At 39.5% G+C, this 23932-nt stretch overlaps 1 protein-coding gene across 6 annotated transcripts in view; it reads right to left on the bottom strand.

Annotated features, from left to right (window-relative positions):
* Positions 1-23932, bottom strand: part of gpd2 (glycerol-3-phosphate dehydrogenase 2 (mitochondrial)) — a 55088-nt gene that overhangs the window by 28999 nt on the left and 2157 nt on the right. For 3 of the 6 annotated variants that reach the window (XM_017683530.2, XM_017683529.2, XM_017683531.2), the window contains exons 2-7: positions 21906-22010; positions 15020-15028; positions 10836-11007; positions 8939-9063; positions 5375-5472; positions 1829-1992 (exon numbers count right to left, since the gene is read on the bottom strand). In XM_017683530.2, coding sequence (XP_017539019.1) covers positions 1829-1992; positions 5375-5472; positions 8939-9063; positions 10836-11007; positions 15020-15028; positions 21906-22004 — 667 coding nt within the window. In that variant the 5' untranslated portion in view covers positions 22005-22010. The remainder of the gene's footprint in view (positions 1-1828; positions 1993-5374; positions 5473-8938; positions 9064-10835; positions 11008-15019; positions 15029-21905; positions 22011-23932) is intronic. The other 3 variants (XM_037536498.1, XM_017683532.2, XM_037536499.1) reach the window with 1 other exon arrangement.

Genomic DNA, 23932 nt, shown 5'->3' with positions numbered 1-23932 from the left:
ACACATAAGTGAAATTGAATGTAAATGTAACTACATTTCTACTTAGTTCATTATGTCATTATGTAACTACATCTAAACAATTGTGTGATGTAAGTGTAGCAAATGTACAGCAAAATGACAACTGTAACTATAGACGTCTAGGGCTTAAAGACGAATACAAAAAACGCCTCCATAAAGTGGCTGGTGTTGACAAACCGCAGCGAGAGCACGCGGGCATCTCCTTGGCTCACTCTCCCCACAGAGAGACTCAATCTGACAGATCGCTGCTCAGATAGCCGCCGTATTCCCTCCGCAAATATGCTGGCCTTACACTCGTGGAAGAAGCGGGTGTAGCAGCGCAGGCCAAATGCGGCCTGACAGAAAGCCCTTGCAGGCAGAAACTGGGGAAGGAGTGGTTTTTAGCTGCTGTGGAGAAGACCTTGAATAAAGGGGACAGGCACTAGACAAGCCGACTAACCAGTAGCATATGGAGGCTTTGCCTAGTGGAAGCCAAATGGCCAATGGCATTTTCCCCAACTGACATATGAGGCTGCTCTCATTGTTGTCAACTACAAATGTGGTCATGACAAGTGACAAAATAAAGTGATATACTGGCAAAAAATCTAATTTGTCCCTTATCCCAGATGGAGCCACGATATGACTGTTATAAGACTTGTGCTTCTTTGGTTTGCACTGGAACTACAAAGCTAATGCAGTTTACAAGTAATGGAAGATAATACCTCACAGTGTAAACTGTATGCCTACATCAATACACATCTTCCTCAAAGCACAATCTCAAATAGAAGTGCTTATATGGTTTCTGACAACATGCTGACTCCTACTACTGTTTCAAGCAAGGCAATGTACTTTTGTAGCATGTTATAAAATGTAAGAAACCACATTAGCAAGTCTAACTGACGTCACCCAAAGTGGTTTAAGGTACATATGATGATATAGGTAAGGAGCTTGCACAGCATTAACTTGTGGTACAAAAGCTTCCGTTTACTCTCAGTAATTAGCCTCGTAACTCCAGTGCAAGACTTAAAGAAGCATATTTTGGCTGATCGCCTACATTTAGAGTAAAAGGGAAACAAATCTGTGAAACTATCGCTTTAATGTTTTACTGCCTATGTTTATCAACAATTCTCTATGAAACGTTCCTTTACTGCTTAATGAGAGGAGAACAGTCAAAAAATGCTCTTCATTTTAATGTATATTAATGTATCGAGATTGTATTCCAGTAATTTTGGGCCCTCTCTATTTGAATGTTGTAAATACCTGCTGGCATTCTCAAATTAAGTAAAACAGTGTGTATATATATATATATATATATATATATATATATATATAAAATAAAGGTTTTTAAAACAATAAGTTACATTTTGTTGATTTTCTAAATGATAATAACTGCTGATGTGCAAAGAAAAACAAATATCTCCAAAACAGTAACAGGTAAGCCACAAAACAGGTAAAGACAACAAAAATGGAGAAATTTTTTTTACAGGGACAAAATGTAAATTTGTCATTTTCAGACAATTTTAGTGCACAGTTTCTTTTTTGTTGTTTTAAATATTGGAAAAACTGAAATATAAAAAAAAATTAGCTGGGCCACATATTACTTTTATTTTTTACCTTTAAGATATTAGGTGAAAAAAATCAACCATAAATGGTTTAATTAATATTTATATTTTAAAATTTCCCCAGCGCTAAATTCAGGAATACAACCAGTAATTGCGTCTTAAAATTTCTGTAGATGTGTTACTTAAAATCAACAAAACATGTCATTTGCCCAGGGGCACTTAAGCCTTTGCATATCACTGTACATGTGCATAGATACAGACTGTCTCACCATCATAGTAGACAATGGCTCCAACCAGCTTGTCCTTCTTCAGCATGGGGAAGAGCTCCAGGGCTTTGCTCTTGCTGAGGACATAGCTGCTCTTCAGGCAGTGAGATCCGGCCACCAGATCATACATCTTTATCCCAGCCCAGTAATACGGCAGCTGCCACCACCTGGTCACAAACAAAACACCACATCAGGCTCTGACACAAATAACATGATACACAGATAACGTGACGTGTGTAACTAAAACTTTCTCCTTAATTCCTAAGCTTAAAAAAGTAAAGTGAACACTTAGTAAGTAGGAATATCGTTATTTAAAAAGAGTCTTTATGAAGAGGTTTGTTCACAGCAGGGGGTTCTCATCCTCTTTTCTCCCCTCATTGCTCCCTAGCAGCTTAACGCAGAGTCTCAACATCTCACACACAGAGAGCCTACAGTGTCTTAGTTCATCTGAAAACAGAGAACAAATATTTTATTTGATTATATTAATTAAAAATGTCTAAGCTGATTTTCATTCTGCCACACGAGGCCCAGTAGAAAAAAGCTACAGTGCTTTATATTTACTCATAAAAGTCTAGAGTTATTGTTGTAAATATTAGAAATAAATAATTATTTAAATGGAACTAAAAATTTACTATGAAATTAAAAAAAAATGTTTTCCATCGGAAAACCGGAAGTGACACTTTTTCCAACCAAAATTGAAAAATGCTGTAAATTTTGTCTGGGAAAAAAGATAAAACAGGACTACGACAAGCTGTCAATGTCTAAATCTTAACATCTGAATGCTAATAAAAATGAGAAGTGCTGTTTTTTACTACACTCTCCTGTGCCGGTCAGCCACGCAGCAGGATTTTAACAGTTTTAAGTTTTCAATAGTTTTTACTTTAATTTAGTTTTTCATTTTGGTTTGTTTCAGTTAGTTTTAAAGGTGCATTACGCTTTTAGTGTAGTTTACTTTTTATTTTGTTTCAGGTTTATTTTTTAGTACTATGATGATCGCTGTGACAGCAGGTATTCGACAAGGTAGAATGAAATTACAACAGCAGTAGAAGGAGCTTGGTTTGGCTCAGCTCGGCTCCAGCTTTCCTCAAAGACGGCCAAACGGAGACGCCATCTGTTTCCAAACTTTCATTCACTCACTAAATGAAAACTAAATACGAAACACAAAAACTTGAGCTTTTTTCTCAGTCATTCCATTTTCTTTAGTTAGTTTTGCACTGGACATTACTGTTTTGATTTAGTTCTAGAAAAGTGTTGTTTTTATTTTTATTACAGTTCACTGCTAGTTCTTGTTCTAGTAATAGTTTTAATTTTACTGTAGTTGCTGTCACAGTAGTTTAGTTTTAGTTAACTGTATTAAACCTGCCACTGTTCAAACAGTTTGAGCAGCAGCAGACAAAGAGTGGACAAACATTACATGCTTTATGAAGGACTTTAGACAAATAAAATAAAATAAAAATAAATTCATTTTCCCAAGTGACCAACCATTCTCAGTTGTCAAAGATGTTGGATACGGCTGCATACACTGTTTTATTTATTTCAAGCTCAGTTTTGCGCTATATAAAGCAAACTGTATCACTAATAAAAGTGTATTTTCTTTATTACCTTGTAGTTTTATTACCATATTTTTAGTAGGTTTATTTATTCATATAAATAAAACAGCAAATTATATAACATATTATAAAAAGCTGCTACTTTCTTCCAGTTTGGTTTTTGGTGTGTCTTTATTTCTGCTTTGGGCCGGGAATTCAGTTCACCACAAATATCTACAAAATTAATAACATAGTCACATAGTCAATTACATTCAACTTGTTTTAGCTGTCACTGGGTTTGAGTTGGGCCTGGTCTGTTACGGGGTTTAGGGCAAGTTTAGGTTGAGAAGCGAGTGATATCAAGTCTGAACCAGTTCGGCTGAGTGAGTAGTCATTAAAATGAATATTCATTAAAAGAACAAAAAAACCCAACTTCTTATTCAACACTGGACCTTTCTGCGAACTCTGTTGCAGAATTTTGGACATGTGACAGAACAGTGATGTGATCTTGAAGTCTGTGTGTTGTGCGACCCCTCGACATCGCTCACACTGTTTTAAATATCATAGCAAAGCCTAAATGCCAGGAGTAATTAGAGAGGGTGATGGCAAGGAGGGGGAACTCCTCTCCAAGACCCGCTGAAGTTCCGGAGCTCAGGGGTAAAGGCTGAGATGGCGAGGGGGTCAACACACCAGCATGACCCCACCGCTCCGAGCACTCGGAGGGCCCATGTGCCATTTCATTGAACTTATCAGTTCATATCAAAAGAGGAACACTGCACTGTTATCTGTGTCACCCATTACTTACATTATGATTTCATAATATTCTCCATTGTTCTTTCTCAAAAACCAACTTGGTATATATGTTCACAGTATCCTCCTCATCCAATCGTGAGGAGGTTTGAGGACAGCAATGATTACAACCAATAATATCAGAAAAAAGCACAGTGCTGCAGGTTGTTTGGGCTTGGCACTGTAATTACAGGAGGGCAACACATTTTACAGCCCTTTCTTCAGCTTTATGATAAAGGGGATTTCCACTGTTATTGAAGATATTGGCATAATTCAACTGCTGAGATTTAAGTCATTTAGAGTAGTGTGATGTGAAATGGTTCACTGTAGAGAAACTTGCTGACTCAGATGTCTTTAGAGTGGTGGTGATTTGATTTATTTCATTAACTTTTTTATTTATTTAATCCTCATTTATTATTATATTGTTGTAATTCTAGTAGTTTATTGATTTTTTTACTATTACCATACTATTTACTATACTATTATAGTTATTATTACTCTTTCAGCGTTGATACGCTTTTGCAATCCAATTTTTGGCTCAGCTACATTGTAAATAAGGGTCTCCCTTAATGTACTCGGAGTTTAAGGTTGATTGATTGATTGATTGATTGATTGATTGATTGGAACCAGGGATCACAATATAACCATTCATTTAATATCCAATCCAATTTAATATCAAATTCAAAGTCAAATGAACACAAATTTGTATCAACTTCAGTTCATTTTACTCAAAATTTTAAAGCAGAGATGTAACTAACCTTTTAAAGTTCAAGCACAGTGAATGTGCACCTACACATGTAGGTTTCATGCTTTCACATGTAGGTTTCATGGTTTCACATGTTTTTTACATGTTTTCATTTGTGATGATATTAATGATAAAATAGTGTCAAATCTGAAAAATAGAACTTTTCGTTGTGCTTTTTTTCTTTGAACTTCAAAGACGTTTTGTGTAACAATCTCTCAGGCATTAGGCAACATATTCATAATCATTTCCTGTAATAACTTTCTGTCTGGTAGCTTTATAAGCCATTCAGCTCCTGAGGCGTCTGGTTACTATCACTACCACTGTAAACAATTCTGACCTGAGTTTTTCTTGAACTGAGCATTTCACACCAAACATCTCAGTGACTTTGTTTACATGTTAACCATTTATTTATTTATATAGAAATAGTGGGATGCCAGGCTGGCAGCACCACAATGGTGAGTGAGCAGTCAGCAGTGGCCCTCATACTTGTAAACAGGAAGCATGATGGGTAGTGGAGCAGACAGGTGAGGAGCGATTTCCAGCAGGTTAGCACGTTCATGGAGGGCCTCCTTCACCATCATGTACTGCAGAACACAAAACAAACACACTATTCAACACAAAATGACTGCATGGCTGTTCTAAGATAAAGCAGCACTATAGGTCCACCCAGAGATCACTGCAGCTGACCTGTCCCTGCTCTGCCCACAAATCCACTACTGGTTGGAAAGGCTTTACCAAACATGGCAAATGCTGTAAGAACTATGAGAAACTGCAGTACACAATTTTGTCAAAACACCTACAGTGGAGTCCAAACATGTGAGACCACATTGAAAATCTGGATTTTCTTTCTTTTAAACCTGGAAATAAACAACACAAAGTTTTAGAATTTTGATAAATATTTGATAAAAAATAAAGTTCATGTTCCAACAATGCTAGATTTGATCCACTTATCAGATGCATTTGCACAAATTTGTGCAATCTCTTTAAGCTCGAGTTCACGTTGTTATGAAAGCAAAGGGTGGACAAATATTTGAAAGATTCATGTCCAAATTTCAAGGATTCTACTTTTTACTTAAATTGTAATGAAAATACAAAATAAAATCAAAAATATCACAGAATTTAAAATCTGTCAAAAATTGTGTATTATAAAATGTATAATAGTGCAGTGCCTAATATAATAGTGCAGAGGTCTTCGGTAGGCAACCCAGGTGGCATAGCTGAGTTAAAAGTGCAATATTGCTTTTTATTATAACTTTTAATATGATCTATGTATATGCAAAGCCATAATGTATGGAACAATGTCTGTATGCATAGAAAAGGTTCATAAATACAATAACATATTGTTTACAACCTATTAAAGCAATATTTTACCTTAAATTAACAGCTTCAAAAGCATTTTGATGGTACACTGACTTATAATAAGGAAACTGGAGACTTTATTATTGACTCCGGGCCCGGAATGCTTGCTACAGCGCTATGTAACTTTGGAGAAGAGGGCACGAGACCTCTTGTAAGAACCAAGCAACACTTTATGGCACCACGTCACACACCAACTATGGGTCTTCAGCTACCTATTAGGAGAAGCTCAGTATTCCCAGTAAGAGCGAAGAAGACAGAGAAGTTCTCAGAGGAAGCAAGCAAAAGAAATAAGAGTGACCAGGCAAGAAAGACGTCATTCCTGCCAATGGTATTTATGAAAGCCTGCAACGTAGCCTTTAGTCTTCCCTGCATCATCCCTGTATCATGGAGTTTTGTGTTTTTTCTGGATGTTAGAAAAACTGGATAAAAATTTGTACTGTCTTTGCCAACTTCATGCCAAAAATGCCTTGAAATTCTGCCATGTTCTGTAATAAAATCCTGTAATATTGACCTACATGGCCGAATTCCAACTCGGCTGAATCCAATTCCCCTTTGAATGCACAAACATCATGCAGGTATATGGATACTACAGATTATACTCGCGATTTCAGTTGCTTACACATAAAAACAACTGAATTCGTAAAGTGTACTCTGTAGCATCCATATGCCTGTGCGATGTGGGAAAACTCAAAGGGGAGTTGGATTCTGTATCCTTCAACTTGTCAACAAATGCTCATGTACAGTAGTCCATGAGGGGGGCTCAAAGTGTGATGTTTGTTTTATGACAGTGGTGTAAAAGTGAAAGATGCTCTGCAACTGTTGGAGCACCGCCAGAGCAAGAAATACCCAATCTCACATAATGCTGCTTAACATTCTCACCCATTCTCACGTCATGCTGCGTTATGCTTATTAAACAGAAAACAGATGCAATTTACTCCTTTACTGCTGCGTTCACGTGTTTGCGGTAGAGACCAGGTGGCAAACTGGACATTTTTAATTGTTTTCAAAGGAGCTGTAACCAAAAATTCCACCACCACAGGTGGCAACATTCCAGAGTTCACAGTGGTATCGAACTGCAGATGGGACATTCCATCAAAAGTTCAGGATTCCCAACTTTTACCACAGAGCAGGAATAAACTGGATGTTGATTTTTTTGGGGATTTATGGACGCCAAACATCTCATTGTTAAAATCCAAATTAACCCAGTATTATGGACAAAAAAGTACAGAATGTCCTCCTGCTTTATTCCACCTTAAACAATCAATATACACTGATAAAATTCTCCTCTGAATTTCCATTTTGACCAGCACCATGGTCAGCACGCCAGTGTGTCACGATTGGCCCCTCCCAGTCCTTTCCATGTGTTCGCGTTGTTTTGGTTTAGCCTGCGTGTTCTTTGTTTTGGTTTTGTAGTCCAGCCCCCTTGTTTAGTGACTCCACCCCGATTGTTCCCACCTGTGTTTCCGCCTGTGTCTTGTGATCCCTTGTTGGCCCTGTTGTATTTAAGCCCTGTGTTTGCCCTTTGTCTTGACTGGTCTTTGTCCGAACTGTCTGAATTGTTGGATATATTGTATTCTCATGGTGTTTGGTGTTTGATTTGTTTGATGTTTCATGTGCTGTTTGTATTCTTTGAAGTGTTTTAGTCTTGTTTGAGTTTCTGTGTTCTTTATTGTTATGTCTGTCCCGCGATCTCTATGTGTTGGCTCTATGACCCTGGACTGTCTCGACCCTGATTTTGGATTTGTCCACAATAAAAATCGCTTATCTCAGCGTATGCGTCCGCCTCCTCGCTCCCCGGCAATACACAGTGTTTATGTGGCTTTGGCTGCACATTTTTCAAAGCAAACGTGAACACTGCATAAATATGACTTTCTCAGTTGTGGATTTTTAGAGGTAGTGGATTTAAATTCTCATAATTTGATCTCTGATTGAGGTATCTTAAATACTTAAATTCAATATTTGTATGAGTTAACTTTTTAAACATTTAAACTTTCAAAAAGTCAAGATGTCACCATGTGAAGTCTGCACTCTGCCACACATATCATTGCAATAGCTTAAGATAAATGAAGGGGTTGTAGGAATATAATGTTGCAAGAATGTGTTTGTAGCTATAAAACTACTGGCTGCACTTATCTCCACCGCTGATGAATAAATGATGCCATTTCTCATTATGTTGAGATTTTTGTCAACATTTTGTAAAGTTTGTCCAACATACCAACAGCAGCTACGAAACAAGCATAGAACATGGATAGATCAATTTGCATACTAGTTTTTGGCATAACAATAAACCAGAGACATAAGGCCCCCTTTAATTCATGACCATTTCATCATCTTTTGTGCAATCATTAATATGTAATAAAAATATTTATATAGTGCATTTTTACGACAGTGTAACCTGAAAGTGTTTCATATCATAAGCAAAACAGTCAAACGAGGCAGTAAATGGAGAACCTCATTTTATCAGTGTCTAATTTAGGTTTGGAAAGTCTGCCGCTCTGCTTATCTATGAAAATTTTAGTCCAAATGTGTCTTTGACAACATTTGTTTTCTTTGTATCCTACCAACCTGCTGCTTCTCTAACTCTTCCCCAGTAGATGTACAAAATGTCAAAGTTGTGGACCGTGGCCACCTCGCCCTGCCATCCCTCTTTCTTAACATGTGCGTAAATGGGGAAAAATGGGGAACCTTCACCTGTTCGTAATCTAGCTTCATGATGGCCTTCTGCAGATAGCGCACTCCTCCGTGAATGAGCTTGGTGCTCCTGCTGCTGGTTCCCGATGAGAAATCACTCCTTTCCACCAGGGCCGTCTTCAGATCTGACAGAGGAAGAGGAGGGGGAGGAAGCAGAGCTGGCAGGAAGCAGATTAAGCACGGCACTGGCATTTCGAGCCCTCGCGGCCCCAAATATTTAGACTGCGTTTGGTGTCATTTTCATACGGATTTCCCTACTATCTGTAATATGCATGAGGTTGGAAAGATCAGAGCATGCATATTGCATTTGGGCAGGTTTGGCCCTATATTGCTTTCTGAGGAAAGGAGAGTGACAACAGAAGGACAGTTTAACTCAAGACCATCTGCAAAGCAAGGAAGAGATTAACCGAACCACTTCCAGAAAAACTTTGAATCAATTACATAATATCACAATAAAAGGAAGAAGCTGGAAAATGAAGATTCTAACTTTACAAATTTCTAACTTCATTATTCATTACTGTCGTTCATGAAGGCCTTTACATCTGTAATGTTTATGACTGATTTGCACGGTATACGAATTCTGAGAGCGGCTACTCGATTTACACTTTGCCTTCACGCCAAATATGTTCCATAAGCAATACATTCAGCTGCTGACAAAGAGAAAACATTTTTCTTCCTTAGTTTAGAACTGGAGCTATGAGTGTAACGTTGCTAACACTAGTAGTCGATAGTCAAATCTTTTCCATAAATACATCCACAAAACTTTACCAACCCATTGCAACCTCATCCAGGTCTTCACTGCATGCTGGGACCAGCAATTTTCCAGAACAGTTGTTGTGCCAAATCCCCCCTTTGCATGCAAGCGTATGTGAGGCATATGGAATTGTGATTAAATCCGCAACGTCTCATTTGTGTTTTTAAACGTATATATACTATTAAACTTCAACACTGAAGTTTAACAGTTATTTCCACAAAAGACAGAAAGTGCAAACATAATCTGTAGCATCCACATACATGCATGATGGGATTATGTCAGCATTAAATGTTTAAAGTGGCTGCCTGCTGTGTTCAGTTACATGGTGAAGTTTATTAATTCTTTTACTTCACAGAAAGTCTTACTGCCTTCTAAACCACATTAACAAGTCTGTGAGACCTTAATGAAGAGCTGGATGGATCTGAGCAGGTTAAGAGGAGTTTTGGGCAAATATTCACAGAAAAGATTTGGGTGACTATTGACTTTTTAATGTTTAATGTTAGCCTTTAAGCGCAAGTTTAAAAATAAAGAACCAAGATTTAAACACAAACTTTTTAGACACTTAAAATTATTGACAATAATATCTGGGGTAAGTATAAAAATATGAAAATTAGATTTTTTTTTCACCAGACGATTCTTTAAATTAGAATTTTGTTGTGCTCACAATATATCAAGTTGTTTTAAATGATTGAAATTTATCACTAGCTTGAGAACAGTCAACATCACTGCATGAAATCTACATTTTGTTCAAGGTTGTATATTTAAGGTAGGGCAATACAAATCAGCTAAATTCAGGCCACAAAGAATCCAAAAAAGTGCCTCCATACATAAGAAAAAACACCAAAAAATCGATTTCCACAGGACATGATGGAATATTTACCGACATGGCAATGCACCTGGGATTACCATAATCTGGAGTTATTTCCAAGTTTTTTTTTATAGTAGGTAAATGCTGCTGTCCATAAAAACTACTGAATGTTCTGTGTGAATTTACAACAAGCCCCACACTTCTTTCACTCTGACGGCGGTAAATCTACCACAGTTGTACGATATTTTTGGGTAACTGACAGATTAGAAGTTTAAAATCTGATTCCTACGAGTCTAAATATGATCTCCAGATTTAAAAGTAAACGTTGTGCTTACTGCGTGTGACTGCATCTAAGGCACATCCTGCTCCTGTGGCTCCGCCTCCCACCACCAAGACGTCGAATTCTGGCGTGTTCTGGAGTGTAGCGAGCTGTTCCTGACGGGTCGGCAGCTTGTCTTCAAATGGCATCTTCATCTGGCCCTCTGCTTCCACGTAGGCCAAACGAGCCTGCTCAGGTTTAAACGCAGCAACTCAAGAACAAGACAGAACAATCTGGAAAATGTGGATTTCACAAGTAAAAGTTTGTTATATACTCATAAAAATAAAGGTGCCAGAAAAGGGGTTTGGAAGTTTGGAGTATGGCTGGGCAACATGACACTGTTTACATTAAGAGACCCTTATTAGTCCCACAACGGGGAAATGTTCACCCCCGCATTTAACCAATCATTTAACATACACACTAGTGAGTGCACCCACACACACGTGGTGGGCAGCCCTATCCACAGCGCCCGGGGAGCAGTTGGGGGTTAGGTGTCTTGCTCAAGGACACTTCAGTCATGGACTGTCGGTTCTGGGGATTGAACCAGCGACCTTCCGGTCACAAGGCTGGTTCCATAACCTCCAGCCCAAGACTGCCCCCATACTGCTGTTGTGATGAATTACATCACAGCATGGTTTTCTGAGCGTTTCTTGGTTATCGTCACTACTTCTAAGGCACAGACCAGCTTCATGTTTCATTACAAAAAGTGCATAATTAGCCCTGTTTCATGTGAATGAGTGCAGTGCAGTATGTATATCTGGCAGTACTGCTTTTTGTCTGCTGTGAATTTCCCCACTGTGGGACTAATAAAGGATTATCTTATCTTATAACATTTCAAATCTCAGAAAAGCTAAATATCATGATGCATATTGTGTATCATATTACATTCTTGGTGTATCATGATATCATATTTTTTGTCATATTGCCCAGCCCTAGTTTTATTCCCCTTTTTATGAACTGTGCGTTTAAATCAAGAACCATGCAAGGACCTTTATTTTTAAAAGTTTAGCCTGCTATAGTAACGGACACTGGGTGACCAAAAGATTTTCCCACACCAAATTAAACCTACAGATGAATCAATGTTAAAAGTTAGAGTTAGTCATCATGCCAAGAGAATATAGTCCAGAAAAAATTAAATCTTTAGCATTTGGTTCATATTAGTGTCTAATTTAACTAGGTTTTCAAAAAGCATCATGTCCATGTAATGGATTACATGCAATAGATTACATTGGCATTAACTTAAGGAAAAGCATCATTCTGGGAAAAGGAATCGAGAGGCACTTGTTATGGCTACTTACAAATTATCTATAATGGCCATTTCACATCAGATATACAGTACGGCGCAAAATGTCTTAGGCTCCTAAGCAAACTGTGAGATATTTAGAAGAACCCAGGTTCCAGATTTCTCCTGTCTGCCCCCAGCCGTCACATCCATCCATCCATCCATTTTCTCAGCCGCTTCTCCGTCAGGGTCGCGGGGGGTGCTGGAGCCTATCCCAGCGGTCATCGGGTGGAAGGCAGGATACACCCTGGACAGGTCGCCAGTCCATCGCAGGGCGCCGTCACATAGATTTGTGAAATTATCAATTATCTCCGGCACACTTGATTTAGTTTAGAACGGACTGATAATTCAAACCTGGTACTGGATGATATCTACAAATAACACTGGGCTGACAGTGGAGGAGGTTTGGAAAGAGTTAAGCAAACACACGTTTAATATTTGTATTTATTGTAGTTTATTAATGTTTTTGAGAAAATAAACACTCACTGCCCTAATAAACGTTTTTAAGTCTAATTTTCCCAGAAGCCTAAAACCTTTGCACAGTACTGTATATAATTCACTTAATAATCTTTATAACTGATTTAACCGTTTCAGCGTCGCGCCACTGGCTCCCTAATGAATGTTTGGGTCTTGTGCTATCCATCTAAGAGGGATAAAACAACCTTGAAACGGGCAAATCAAACACAGAAGTTAAAAAGCTTTACCTTGTGAAAAGTTTAAACCAAACCGAAAAAGTCCTAACGGGCATCTAGCCTTACCACAGCATTATTACACAAGCGACGTGAGCGAGGGATGACGACAAAAGCAAAATGCTCCCATTATAAACGGTGAAGCTGTCTGAGCTGGCTGTGAGCAGCAGATCATAATGTAGTGCAATGGTTTGGACCGTTTTTAATGCCTGTTTTTATTTTCACTGCCTAGCCAAAACAGATGAGGAGACACTCTATAAAGTGGAGAACAGGGGGAATTTCTACGATTGTTCCAGGAAGCAAACTGGAGAGAAACTGCCAAACTGCTGGAAGTTAGAGGTGAATACCGTTGGTTTTGTGTCACTAACTGGTTTGTAACGTGATGTGATACTACATTTGGATGCTTGCCTACACGGCCCCTGCTAGAAATACCAATACAGACCAGCATTGCTGGTCAACAGTGAGACCAGCATGTCACAGTTGTTGGAAGAAAACCTCATATCTCAAATGTTTTTCAGTTGTTGACATATTTGTAAAATGTCTATTATTCTTTATATTGTGTGTAAATGAATGGACCAAAAGAAATGGCCCACAATGATAGCAGTATGCTGGGTTTTGGATGCTGGTATGCTGGTCACCACCAAAACCAGTTGTACTTTGGAGGCTGGACGACCAGCTAAACCAGCACTAGACCTGCACTAAACCAGCACTAGACCTGCACTAAACCAGCACTAGACCTGCACTAAACCAGCACTAGACCTGCACTAAACCAGCACAAACCAGGTGTTTCTTTTTCTGCTATTATCTGTTCACATCAGTCCAACACAATGAGTGACCTGGCACCCTCTTAATGCTGACTCATTAACTCACTCTAGGCTGGATATTGCTTTAAAAATCAACATTGGAAATGTCTCTCGCTGATTTGTTTATGTGAAAATTATCGATGGTGTTAAATACTTGTTTCAAAAAAATATCGAACCGATATCGGGCGCCTCTCAAGGTTTCGGTATCCGTACTGGAAAGGAAAATATGATATCACGCCATCTCTAATCACTACACTGTCGCCGCTGGAACACAATCCTATGTCTCCAAAACGGTAATCTTACAGGAGAAGGAAACAACATGATTAACTTGCAGTAGTTAATGCAATAAGTTTATTCCCCAAGTAATTTTAGCCCTTTTCATCTGTTTATCATGAAATTTCACCATTATGCAAAACGGTTACGTTTGCATGAAAAAAACGTTTGGAAAAAAGCAAAAAGAAAATGGAGATGGAGAAACAAGGATTTGCACAACAGCAAAAAAAAAAAAAAATGATGTGTCTTCGTTTGATAAAAGCCAAAGAGGCTCCAGAAAGCCTGAAGGTAGCTGTTCATGGTCGTTAATGCTAGTGCAGCTCAAAAACACGCCGGCTGCTGATGAGTTTTGCATTTTTTTAAATACACAATTTTTCAGTGGCCGTTTTTTTATTCGCTGATTGATTCTGCTGGTCATTTTTAGCGCAGAGCGGCCAACAATGGCCAAATTCAGGCATTACAAACCAATCACGCATCAAACGGAACTTGAAGTCAGTTCTGAAAGTCAAGCCTTTTGATTTCTATGCGACGGCGCATGAATGGAAGCAAATGAGAAGACATTTGTATCGCGGTGCCCCTGAAAGAAGACAAAAACCTCAGATCCACAAATTCAAATTGAGACGAAACAAGCGCAGGGGAGGCAAGATATTGAAGATTTTAGCCATAATGAAACGTTTTATTCATTTTGTCGTTAGCATTCGGCCTTAAATGATTACATCAATCTGCCCCCCAAAAGCCCGTGGGGTCCATTTGACTTGCAAATGACCAAATGAACCCAGACATTTGCAATTTAGACAGTAACAGCATGTAAAAACAAGATCCAATAATTAGTGTCTATTTCCAAGGACGGACATATTATTTAAAACATCCACAGACAATTAAGAGAGAGGCTGTCCTGCAATCACGACAAGTGCACGGAGGCACCGGTGAATTTCATGCAAATACGCAATCGGCCACCGCAGAGTGCTACTTAGCCGGCTAGCCGAAGTGTGGCAGTGTCCTTGCCATAGAGGAGACTCAGCCATGCGCAGACACGTGCACACGCTCGCCAAATTAACATCACAATCCTAAAGATTAGTGCCTGACACATGCATGATTGCAGATTAATTTTTGGAAATCAGTTTTTTCCCTTTTCTTTTTGACTTTGGCTTACCCATTTAGGCTTCGTTGTGGTAAAGCAGGAGGAAGAAGAATGAATAAACAAAAGTAAATGGAAATATATCAGAACACATAACAAATACTTGTGTTAACAGAAAGTTAGAAATGATGAAAGTGATTCTGTTCAAAGAGATGCAGAGATCAATGATCTAATTGAACATCAGAGTGCAATATAATGGACAATAACATTAAAATATTCTACTTTTTCTCCAACAGCGCCTAAACTGTGGAAAAATTCAACTAAAGTTCCAACAACTGTGTTCATTCATAAAAAAAAACCATCAGAGGAACAGCACATGAGTTTCCTGAGTGTAATCACAGTTTGGTGAATGATATGTAAAGGTTTATTCAAAATGCTTCAGCCGACTAATCATTCTGAATTAAAAGAAGGGTTCGGTCAAAAATCGAATTTATTCAATTTGCCACTTATCCAAACATGGCCGATCAGCCAAGACATGCTTGGAGTCCAAATTTTGCTTCTTTACGTTAGAACTGGAACTATGAGATTAACGCTGCTAACAAACACTGAAACCCAATAGTCACCCAAATACCCCAAATACTTTCTGTAAAAATACATCACCGAAATGTCGCTTAACCAACTCACACCGCTTCCAGGTCTTCGTTAAGGTCGCACAGAATTGCTGACGTGGTTTAGAAACTGTAAGCTATAAAAACTTCACAGCCTTATCAGACAACACCAGGACTAGTCGTCACAAAGCAGGACTGATCTGGGATCAGATCAGTATTTACGACACACGTTATCACAAATAGCGGTTCTAGATCAGCACTGCTACTCCTGTGGTGGGGTAAAATAGCTGCCCGCAGTGTTCGAATAAATGGTGAAATTTAATTCATCTATATGATTATTGATGACAATAAGTCATACGGTGTCCTAACTTCTTCAACTCCTTGAGACCACCGGTGGTTCCAAACCGCGCTTGGTCCTGTTCTTCATAACGTTCATACTCCATAAGCTCCATTCAGAAGCTGGGCGTCGTGTGAGGCTGTAGCTCTTCTCTCCAGTCTAATAGACGGTGACGTCATTTTAAACCCTTATAATAAAAGAAGCTGAACTTTGTTTTTCTACTGAAAGTCGAGCCGTTTTTCCCCAAATCTGGGCTCTAAACTATAAACAGACGGCGTCTCTTCAGTGATCTGCTCTGGAAACATCACTTTTAGAAAACAACACAAAGATTTTTGGCTTTCAGCAGTGAATTGTAAGCACATAGTAATATGTGTAGATCATATAACACACTGTTAATATGAGGGGAGGTTTTACAAAAAATGAATAAATAAATAAAATAAAAATGTACATTTATTTCATGCAGTTACTAAATATTTTGGCTACGATTTAGTCACATAAATTCAGATGGACAACAAAACATGCCCTGGAAAATAAGAGGCTAAACCACAAAAGTCTTAACAAGACCTTAATGAAGACCTGAAGGCACTTTGAGAAAGTTGAAAGATACTTTGTGGTGTATTGAAATGACTGGGGCTATTTGGGTGACTACTGAGTTCTGTTCTTTGTTAGCAGCGTTAGTGTTGCCCGCCAATCTGGTTCAAAAGTAAAGAAGCAAAATTTGCACTCCAAAAATCTCTTGGCTGATTAATTTTATCAGGGGAAAGGAAAACCTGTGTAAATTAGCTTTTTCACCAGATTATTTCTTTAAGTCAACTGTTTGGTTGCAGAGTAAACCCCGATGTTAGTAACGTTTTTGATGGCTACTGTAAGTATTCTTAGACCCTGTTTACACCTGGTCACTTCAGGTGACTGGTATCTGGATTATAAACTGATGACATCATCTCCAGTTAGTCAGACTGAAGGCTGTATGGGACAAAATATGCAAACCTGCTCGTTGTGCGGCGACCAATCTGCTTAGCATTTGCTTTCGTTGGTGTGATTGTTTTCCTCACAGACACGGATCACGAGAATAGTAAAGGAGGAGTTTTGGTTGTGCTGGGAGGGGTCTGGGGTTATAGGGTGTGTATTGGAGAGATTTATGCGTTTACACAGCTATGATGTGGCTCAAAAGTCTCTGAAGTGGTCTGAGGGATCAGATTTGCTTTAAATGTATATTGGGTGCGTTTTTATGTGTCTTGGCCTCATCAGATATAATCCTGATACTCAAAGAGGCATGAAGTGACCAGGTGTAAAGCAGGTCTTAATTCTTTTGTTGGTTTCTGGAAGGTTTTTACCTTTTTTTCATCAGTTCTACTCACATAAAGTTATTTTCATGCTATAATGTGCTAAAGGGGAGCCTTCTTGGAATTTTAAAGCTGCACTATGTGAGATTTTTTTTGGTTAAAATTAAAAGAAGCAAAATTACTGAGTCTGACAAAAATATGCTAAAATACGGTGTGTGTTTGCTGATACAAGTCGCCCTAAAAAGTCTGAAATGACCATTTAAAAATTTAAGTTCAAATCAGATTTTTTATAACAATGATTTTAAAATCTCTTCATTGTTTCTTTCTGAAACTCCACAGCCTTCAAGTGACAAGACTGGCTAACTGTCTAATTATCAGCCGCAAAGAGATCATGAGTTCAAATCTTGGTGACGCCTCAGTCCCCTGTGGTCACAATTCTAAAAAGAGGAAGCCCCCCTCCTACTGTGTGATAGGGGGAGTTATAGTCTGTGGGTGGGGACTGGCAAAGACTAAACTGTGGGAGGAACTTAGGGGAAAAAATCTCAGCACAAAAGGACGCAACCACACTCGTGTTTTGTGTGAGTAAGCTCAGCTTGAAGTGTATTTTGTAGATGTAACTTAGATGCTGTACTAAAAATGTAAGTTAGGAGAACTTTTGACTAAATCAGGTTTAAAAGTGTTTGCAGAAGACGGACTTAAAATTTCAAGTTTCTCTTTTTTGGCCAAAAGTATGTGAACACCGCTGTTAATTATTGAGTTCAGGTGTTTAAGCCACACCATAGAAAAACACAGAAAAGCAGCCATAGAAAAACACTGTCAGTAAAACAGGTCGCACTGAAGACAGTGACTTTGAATTTGTGAAATTTCTGCCCTGCTAGATTTGCCCTGGTCAACTGTAACTGCTCAAGTGTAAAAACCACCTACTCTTTGCTGCATCACTCACCACAGACTTCCAAACCACCTCTAAAAGCAACATCAACATGAAAACGTGTGCGTCGGGAGCTTCGTTAAATGGGTTTCCATGGCTGAGCAGCTGCACACAAGCCTGAGGTCACTATGTGCAATGCCAAGTGTCAGCTGGAGTGGTGTAAAGCACAACGCCACGGGTCTCTGGAGCAGTGGAAACGTGCTCCTGGAGTGATGAATTTTGCTTCATTTCTAGCAGTCTGATGGACGAATATGGTTTTGGTGGATGGCAGGAGAACACTATCACAGTACCAGGAAAGTATGGTGAAAGAACAATAACAGGGGCTGTATTTTTAAGGTTTGAGCTATTGATACATTAATGCTACAGCACACAAAGACTTTTTAGACAATTACATGCCTCCAACTTTGTGGGAACAGTTTGGTGAAGGCCCTTTCCTGTTCCAGCATGACTGTGCCCCTGTACACAAAGAGAGGTACATAAGGACATGGTTTGACGAGTGTAGAGACAGCAGAACTTCAGTGGCCAGCACAGAACCCTGACCTCAACCCCAGTGAGCACCTTTAAGATAAACTGGAATGTCTATTGTGAGCCAGACTCTCTTGTCCAATATTACTGCCTGACCTCACAAATGCTCTTTTGATCAAATGAGCACAAATTCTTACAGACACACTCCAAAATCTTGAGGAAAGCCTTCTTAGAAGAATAAAGGCTGTTATAGCCGCAAGAGGGAGAGTGAGGCATCTCCATGTTAATGCCAGTGGTTTTGGTTCATGGCCCATTCAAAGGCCCTTACCAATATGACTGTGCAACTGCGCACAAAGCGAGGGCCACAAAGACATGTTTTGAAAAGTTTGGTGTGTAACTCTAATCCTAATCCTGAATGGGCACACTCCAAAATCTTGCGGAAAGTCTTCCCAGAGGAGCCACAGGGCAGGCTAAGTCCACAATAATGCTCATGGATTTGGAAAGGGATGTACATATACAGGGTGAGTCAAAAGTCACAGGACACCGTTTTATTTTATTATATTTTTTATTTTATTATTGACTTTTATCTCTGGGGTCATCTAAAATAAACTGTGCGTGCTGAGAAAATCCGCAATAAACACCACCTTCAGCTCAGCATCGTGGAGGCTTGTGACAGCATTTCTCCAGAGATTCTCATGCGGGTTCATAATGACTGGATCCTGCGCCTTCAGCTCTGTGTTCAGCACCAGGGACGGCACACTGAACACGTCAGATCGCTGCATCACAGGCAACGTTCCCAGTTGTTGTTGCAACTTTCTGTGTTGATAACTTTTGAACCACAAGAGATGTTGCAGATCTGATTGCGGCTCGATTTCTGAGACAATTCTGGTCTTTGATCTGCTACATGACTGCCTTCCCATTGGAAAAACTTGCCCTTGATCCAATATAGCGGCTTTCAAGATGGTTGTTGTTCCATGTTCCGGACATAGCCTAAAAGTTGCCTAACTTTTAGGCTATGTCCAGAACATGGAACAACAGCCCCCCACAACAACAACCCCTCACCCATTACTTGCTGGGGTATTCAGATCTGTCATTTTCCCTTAAACAGTGTCCTGTGACATTTGACTCACCCTGTAGATGTGATGGTGAGTCCACATACTTTTGGCCATGTAGAGTATTCACCTAAAAATGCCAGCCAGTCTACAACATCACATCATTGATTCATTAGTGGTTTTTATATAGTAATATGACTGCAGTACTAGTATTTTGTCCATATCATGCAGCCCTCGCTGCAATACGACCAAGAAAGGACCCCGACACATCAAATCTTTCTGTACATTTTCCTTTATAAAATTGTGTTTCTGAAAAATTCCAGTTCATGCTGTTATTTAACTGCATTTTGGCCACGTTAATGATGCATCTCCTTGGCAACCGAATCCTTAAGAGGCCATAATTCTCTCACTCCCTGGTGTTTAAGCTGGAGCCGAACACTACAGAAGTGGGATAATGGACGAAATGGGTTCTGGCGGATTTGAATACATGATGAGTGAGAAAATCAGGACCCCCATTGCTCTTCAAGAGTGTGTGTGGGTTCTGTTTTTTTCCCTCCTTCGTTTGTTTCAGAAGGCCTTGTTGATTATCTTAATCTACTTGACCTTAAGTTATTTAGTATAACATCCAAACGAGATGAGGCCTGTACCCCCCAGGGCTCCCCCTAGTCTAAATACAGGTAGACTGTGATGAGTGTCACCGGTCCCTTTGCTGCATGAATGGGGATGAGATTGTTCATGATTTCATATTCAAGTGAGGTCCTTTAAACAATTTGTGTATTACTCCAAGAGCCGTTTTCCTTCGGCAAACACAGCCTGATGATAAGACTATAGTCAGTGAGGCTGCGTGACAAGAACATGGTCTGGAAAAGAAAGTCTGTCAGTCACAACCTGCAATGAGGAAAGATCTTAAAAGTGTTCCTTCTGAGTTTGTTAACAATGTTCTGTTTCATGGTGTGTTCTGCGTAGTCCCAGGGTCTTCATTTCTAAAAATAAACCATTTAAAACCAAATCTAAAAAAAGGAAAACATTTCTGGTAGTGTAGTGTAATTCACAGTTTTCCCCTTGACTCAGGCGCATTTGATCAGCTACAACGTTTAGTGTCTGAAGTTTGCTTCCTTACTTTCACCCTAGAGCTAGAAGGCTAATGTACTTACCAGTAGGGCTGAACGATTTGGATAAAATTTCTAATCCCAATTTCATTTTTTCTGATGAATATTGTAACTGTGATTTAAATTCAGGCCATTTTTTTTGACAAGACCAGAATATCGACCTTTACTAACTTGAGGCTTGATCCCCAATGCACTGTGCCAGACTGCCAGTACGTTGTGGTTGTGATGTCACAAAACCTGGAGCTTTGGTTCACTCTGATTGGTCTACCTTATCTAAAGACAGTTCTGTGTTATTTGGTTTAGTTTTCCCTCTTAAAACCTTTTTTTAAAATATAGGCTACATTTTTTTTTTTAATTGCAGCTCTAGCGATTTGTAAATTGCACTCCCTTAAATTTTCTTTCAGCCCTACTTACCAGTAATGGAAATTTGGTAAAAACATTTTTACAACTGTTCATGGTAAGAAAACAGATAAGCTGATCTGTTTGACATTGAGTCAAGTCTCGAGTCTGAGTCTGAAAACCTCTGTACAATAAATGGGGTGTTTAAAGGAAAGAGGCATAAGAAATTAAAATGGTCTGACCCTCTGTATCATTATATGTTAAGAACAGATAGCAGGGCCCTCTCATCAGGAGATCACGAGTTCAATCCTAGGTGGCACAGCCATCTGCGGCCTCTGGGTGGGTATGATGGCCCCCTTGAGTCAGTTTTGGACTCAAAAGGTGTGTGTTGGCTCTGGTTCGGACAGAGTTTTGTCGGACTCGGGTCGAGCTCAACTTCACTCACAATGTGATGCGTCAGAGTCAGAGAGAAAGTTCTCAGGCTATATTTGGGTTTATATTTCAGATATATTCCAGATTAAAACCTAGACTGGTCAACGACATTTGAGGGAAAGGGGAAAACTGTGTAGTAGGAAAAATATCCACTTAATTTACGTCAGAACTTTTGCTATAATGAAGCACGTCTTTTTGTGCGAAGATGTTCTAAGTAACGATGTGATCTGGCAAACACTGAGGGATGTTACATAAGGCTTAACACGGGCCACACATTCCTGAGGCAGGAATAGACTTGTGCACAAATTAGCTGACTGAGCCACTCCTGTTGTCGTTGCTGTCAGTGTGTGGAGGTCAAGTATAAAAGGATAAGAATGGACCACGGGTTAATCCAGCCCAAACGCTTACCTGATTCCTCCTGTACTCAAAGAACTGCGATAGGCCAAAAGCTGTGGCTATGGCTCCGCCCCCTATCAGGGTTCCCTTTACTGCTTTCCGGAACGCCATCTGTCTCTGCAAATAAATACAATTTGTCAGATTCCGATTTAACTGGAATCCACCCCACATTTTAAACTATCTCTGTGAAAAGATAAAAGATAAATGAACCAGTGGAGTTTCAAAGGATTTTTCAAAATTGTTGCATAATTCAGTGGCTGAGCTGTGAACAGTTATTCGGAGTGGTTTGATGGTAGTGATGGAGAAACTCTTTTTTTTTTACACTGTTCTTTACGGTGGTTGTGATAGAAAACAGGGGTCGCAACATCTACAAAGCAAATATACACATTTCATTGACTATCCTAAAAGACCAGTAGACCCAGACGTGTCTTCTGAGTTTCTACATGAATGTTGATAATGGTAAAATAGTGGTAAATTTGGAAAAAAATATGTTTTCTTAGGACACTCTTTTGGTTTATTACATCTGTTTGTAACTCTCCATCTTTGAACGATATGTTTTTTGGCCAAAACCTTTTCTTAAACCACATCTAAGGGAACATATTCATATAAACTTTCTGTAAGGTAACTTTAAGAGCCACTGAACAGGAAAATATTTCTTTAGAGCACACTTAGAAGTTCACATCAAATCACTCTGAACTGCTTTGCTTTCAACTTAATGATTGAAATAATGCAGGAATTTTGGAAAACCGGTGCAATTCCCCTTCGACCATAAGACTTCCAACATTATTGCAACACTCTTAACAATCCACTCATTCTGAACTCTGCTTTGTAATGACAACATGTGTTGAGCACAGATTCAAACGGGAAGTAATTAATGTACATAAGCACCCAGTAAACTCTTTGTAACTAATAGCCTCAAGGCACATTAAAAGAAGCAGGTACACTCACTGAACCTGCAGCACAGAATGCCTGGATAACATACACCGATCAAGCGTAACATTATGACCACCTCGTTTCTACACCCACTGTCCATCTTATCAGCTCCACTGACCGTATAGCTGCACTCTGTAGTTCTACAGTTACAGACTGTAGTCCATCTGTTTCTCTGATACTCTGTTACCCTGTTCTTCAGTGCTCAGGACACACACTAATGTGGTGGTGGTGGTGTGTTAGTGTGTGCTGCGCTGGTCTGAGTGGATCAAAGTCTTTAAACATCTCACTGTTACTCCTGGACTGAGAACCAAAAATATCCAGCCAACAGCGTCCTGTGACCACTGATGAAGGATTAGAGGATGACCAGCACGAACTGTGCAGCAGCAGATGAGCTGTCGTCTCTGACTTTACATCTACAAGGTGGACTGACAAGGTAGGAGTGTCTATTAGAGTGGACAGTGAGTGGACACTGTTTAAAAACTCCAGCAGCACTGCTGTGTCTGATCCACTCAGACCAGCACAACACACACTAACACACCACCACCGCATCAGTGTTACTGCAGTGCTGAGAATGACCCACCATCCAAATAGTACCTGCTCTGTGAGGGTCTGTGGGGGTCCTGACCACTGAAGAACAGGGTAACAGAGTATCAGAGAAACAGATGGACTACAGTCTGTAACTGTAGAACTACAGAGTGCAGCTATACAGTAAGAGGAGCTGATAAAGTGGACAGTGAGTGGAGAAACAAGGAGGTGGTCATGATGTTACGCCTCATCATTATGCCTACATGATCTTCACCTACGTCCGCTGTCCGGTTCTACAGCTTACTCATAAACCACATGTACTTCTGGATCGTTTGCCTGGATGCATATTCAATTCAACCTGTCTCGTCTGTTTGAGCCCTGAGTAACGAGGTGGCTGAACTGGACGGAGCCAGGAAGCACGAAAAGCAGCACTGGTAATCAAAGCCATCAGACAACACTGAGTTCAACCACATGTTGATTCTTGTCCAGCTGGCAACCCCATCACCTGTTTAAAGTGAACATACTGACCAGACCTCAGGTCTATATATAGTTCTAGTAAACAAAAAGGTCTAGCTTTGTGT

This window comes from Pygocentrus nattereri, chromosome 30, assembly GCF_015220715.1.
Source record: "Pygocentrus nattereri isolate fPygNat1 chromosome 30, fPygNat1.pri, whole genome shotgun sequence".
Classification (NCBI taxonomy): Eukaryota; Metazoa; Chordata; class Actinopteri; order Characiformes; family Serrasalmidae; genus Pygocentrus; species Pygocentrus nattereri.
This window is presented reverse-complemented; position numbering and strand designations above follow the sequence as displayed.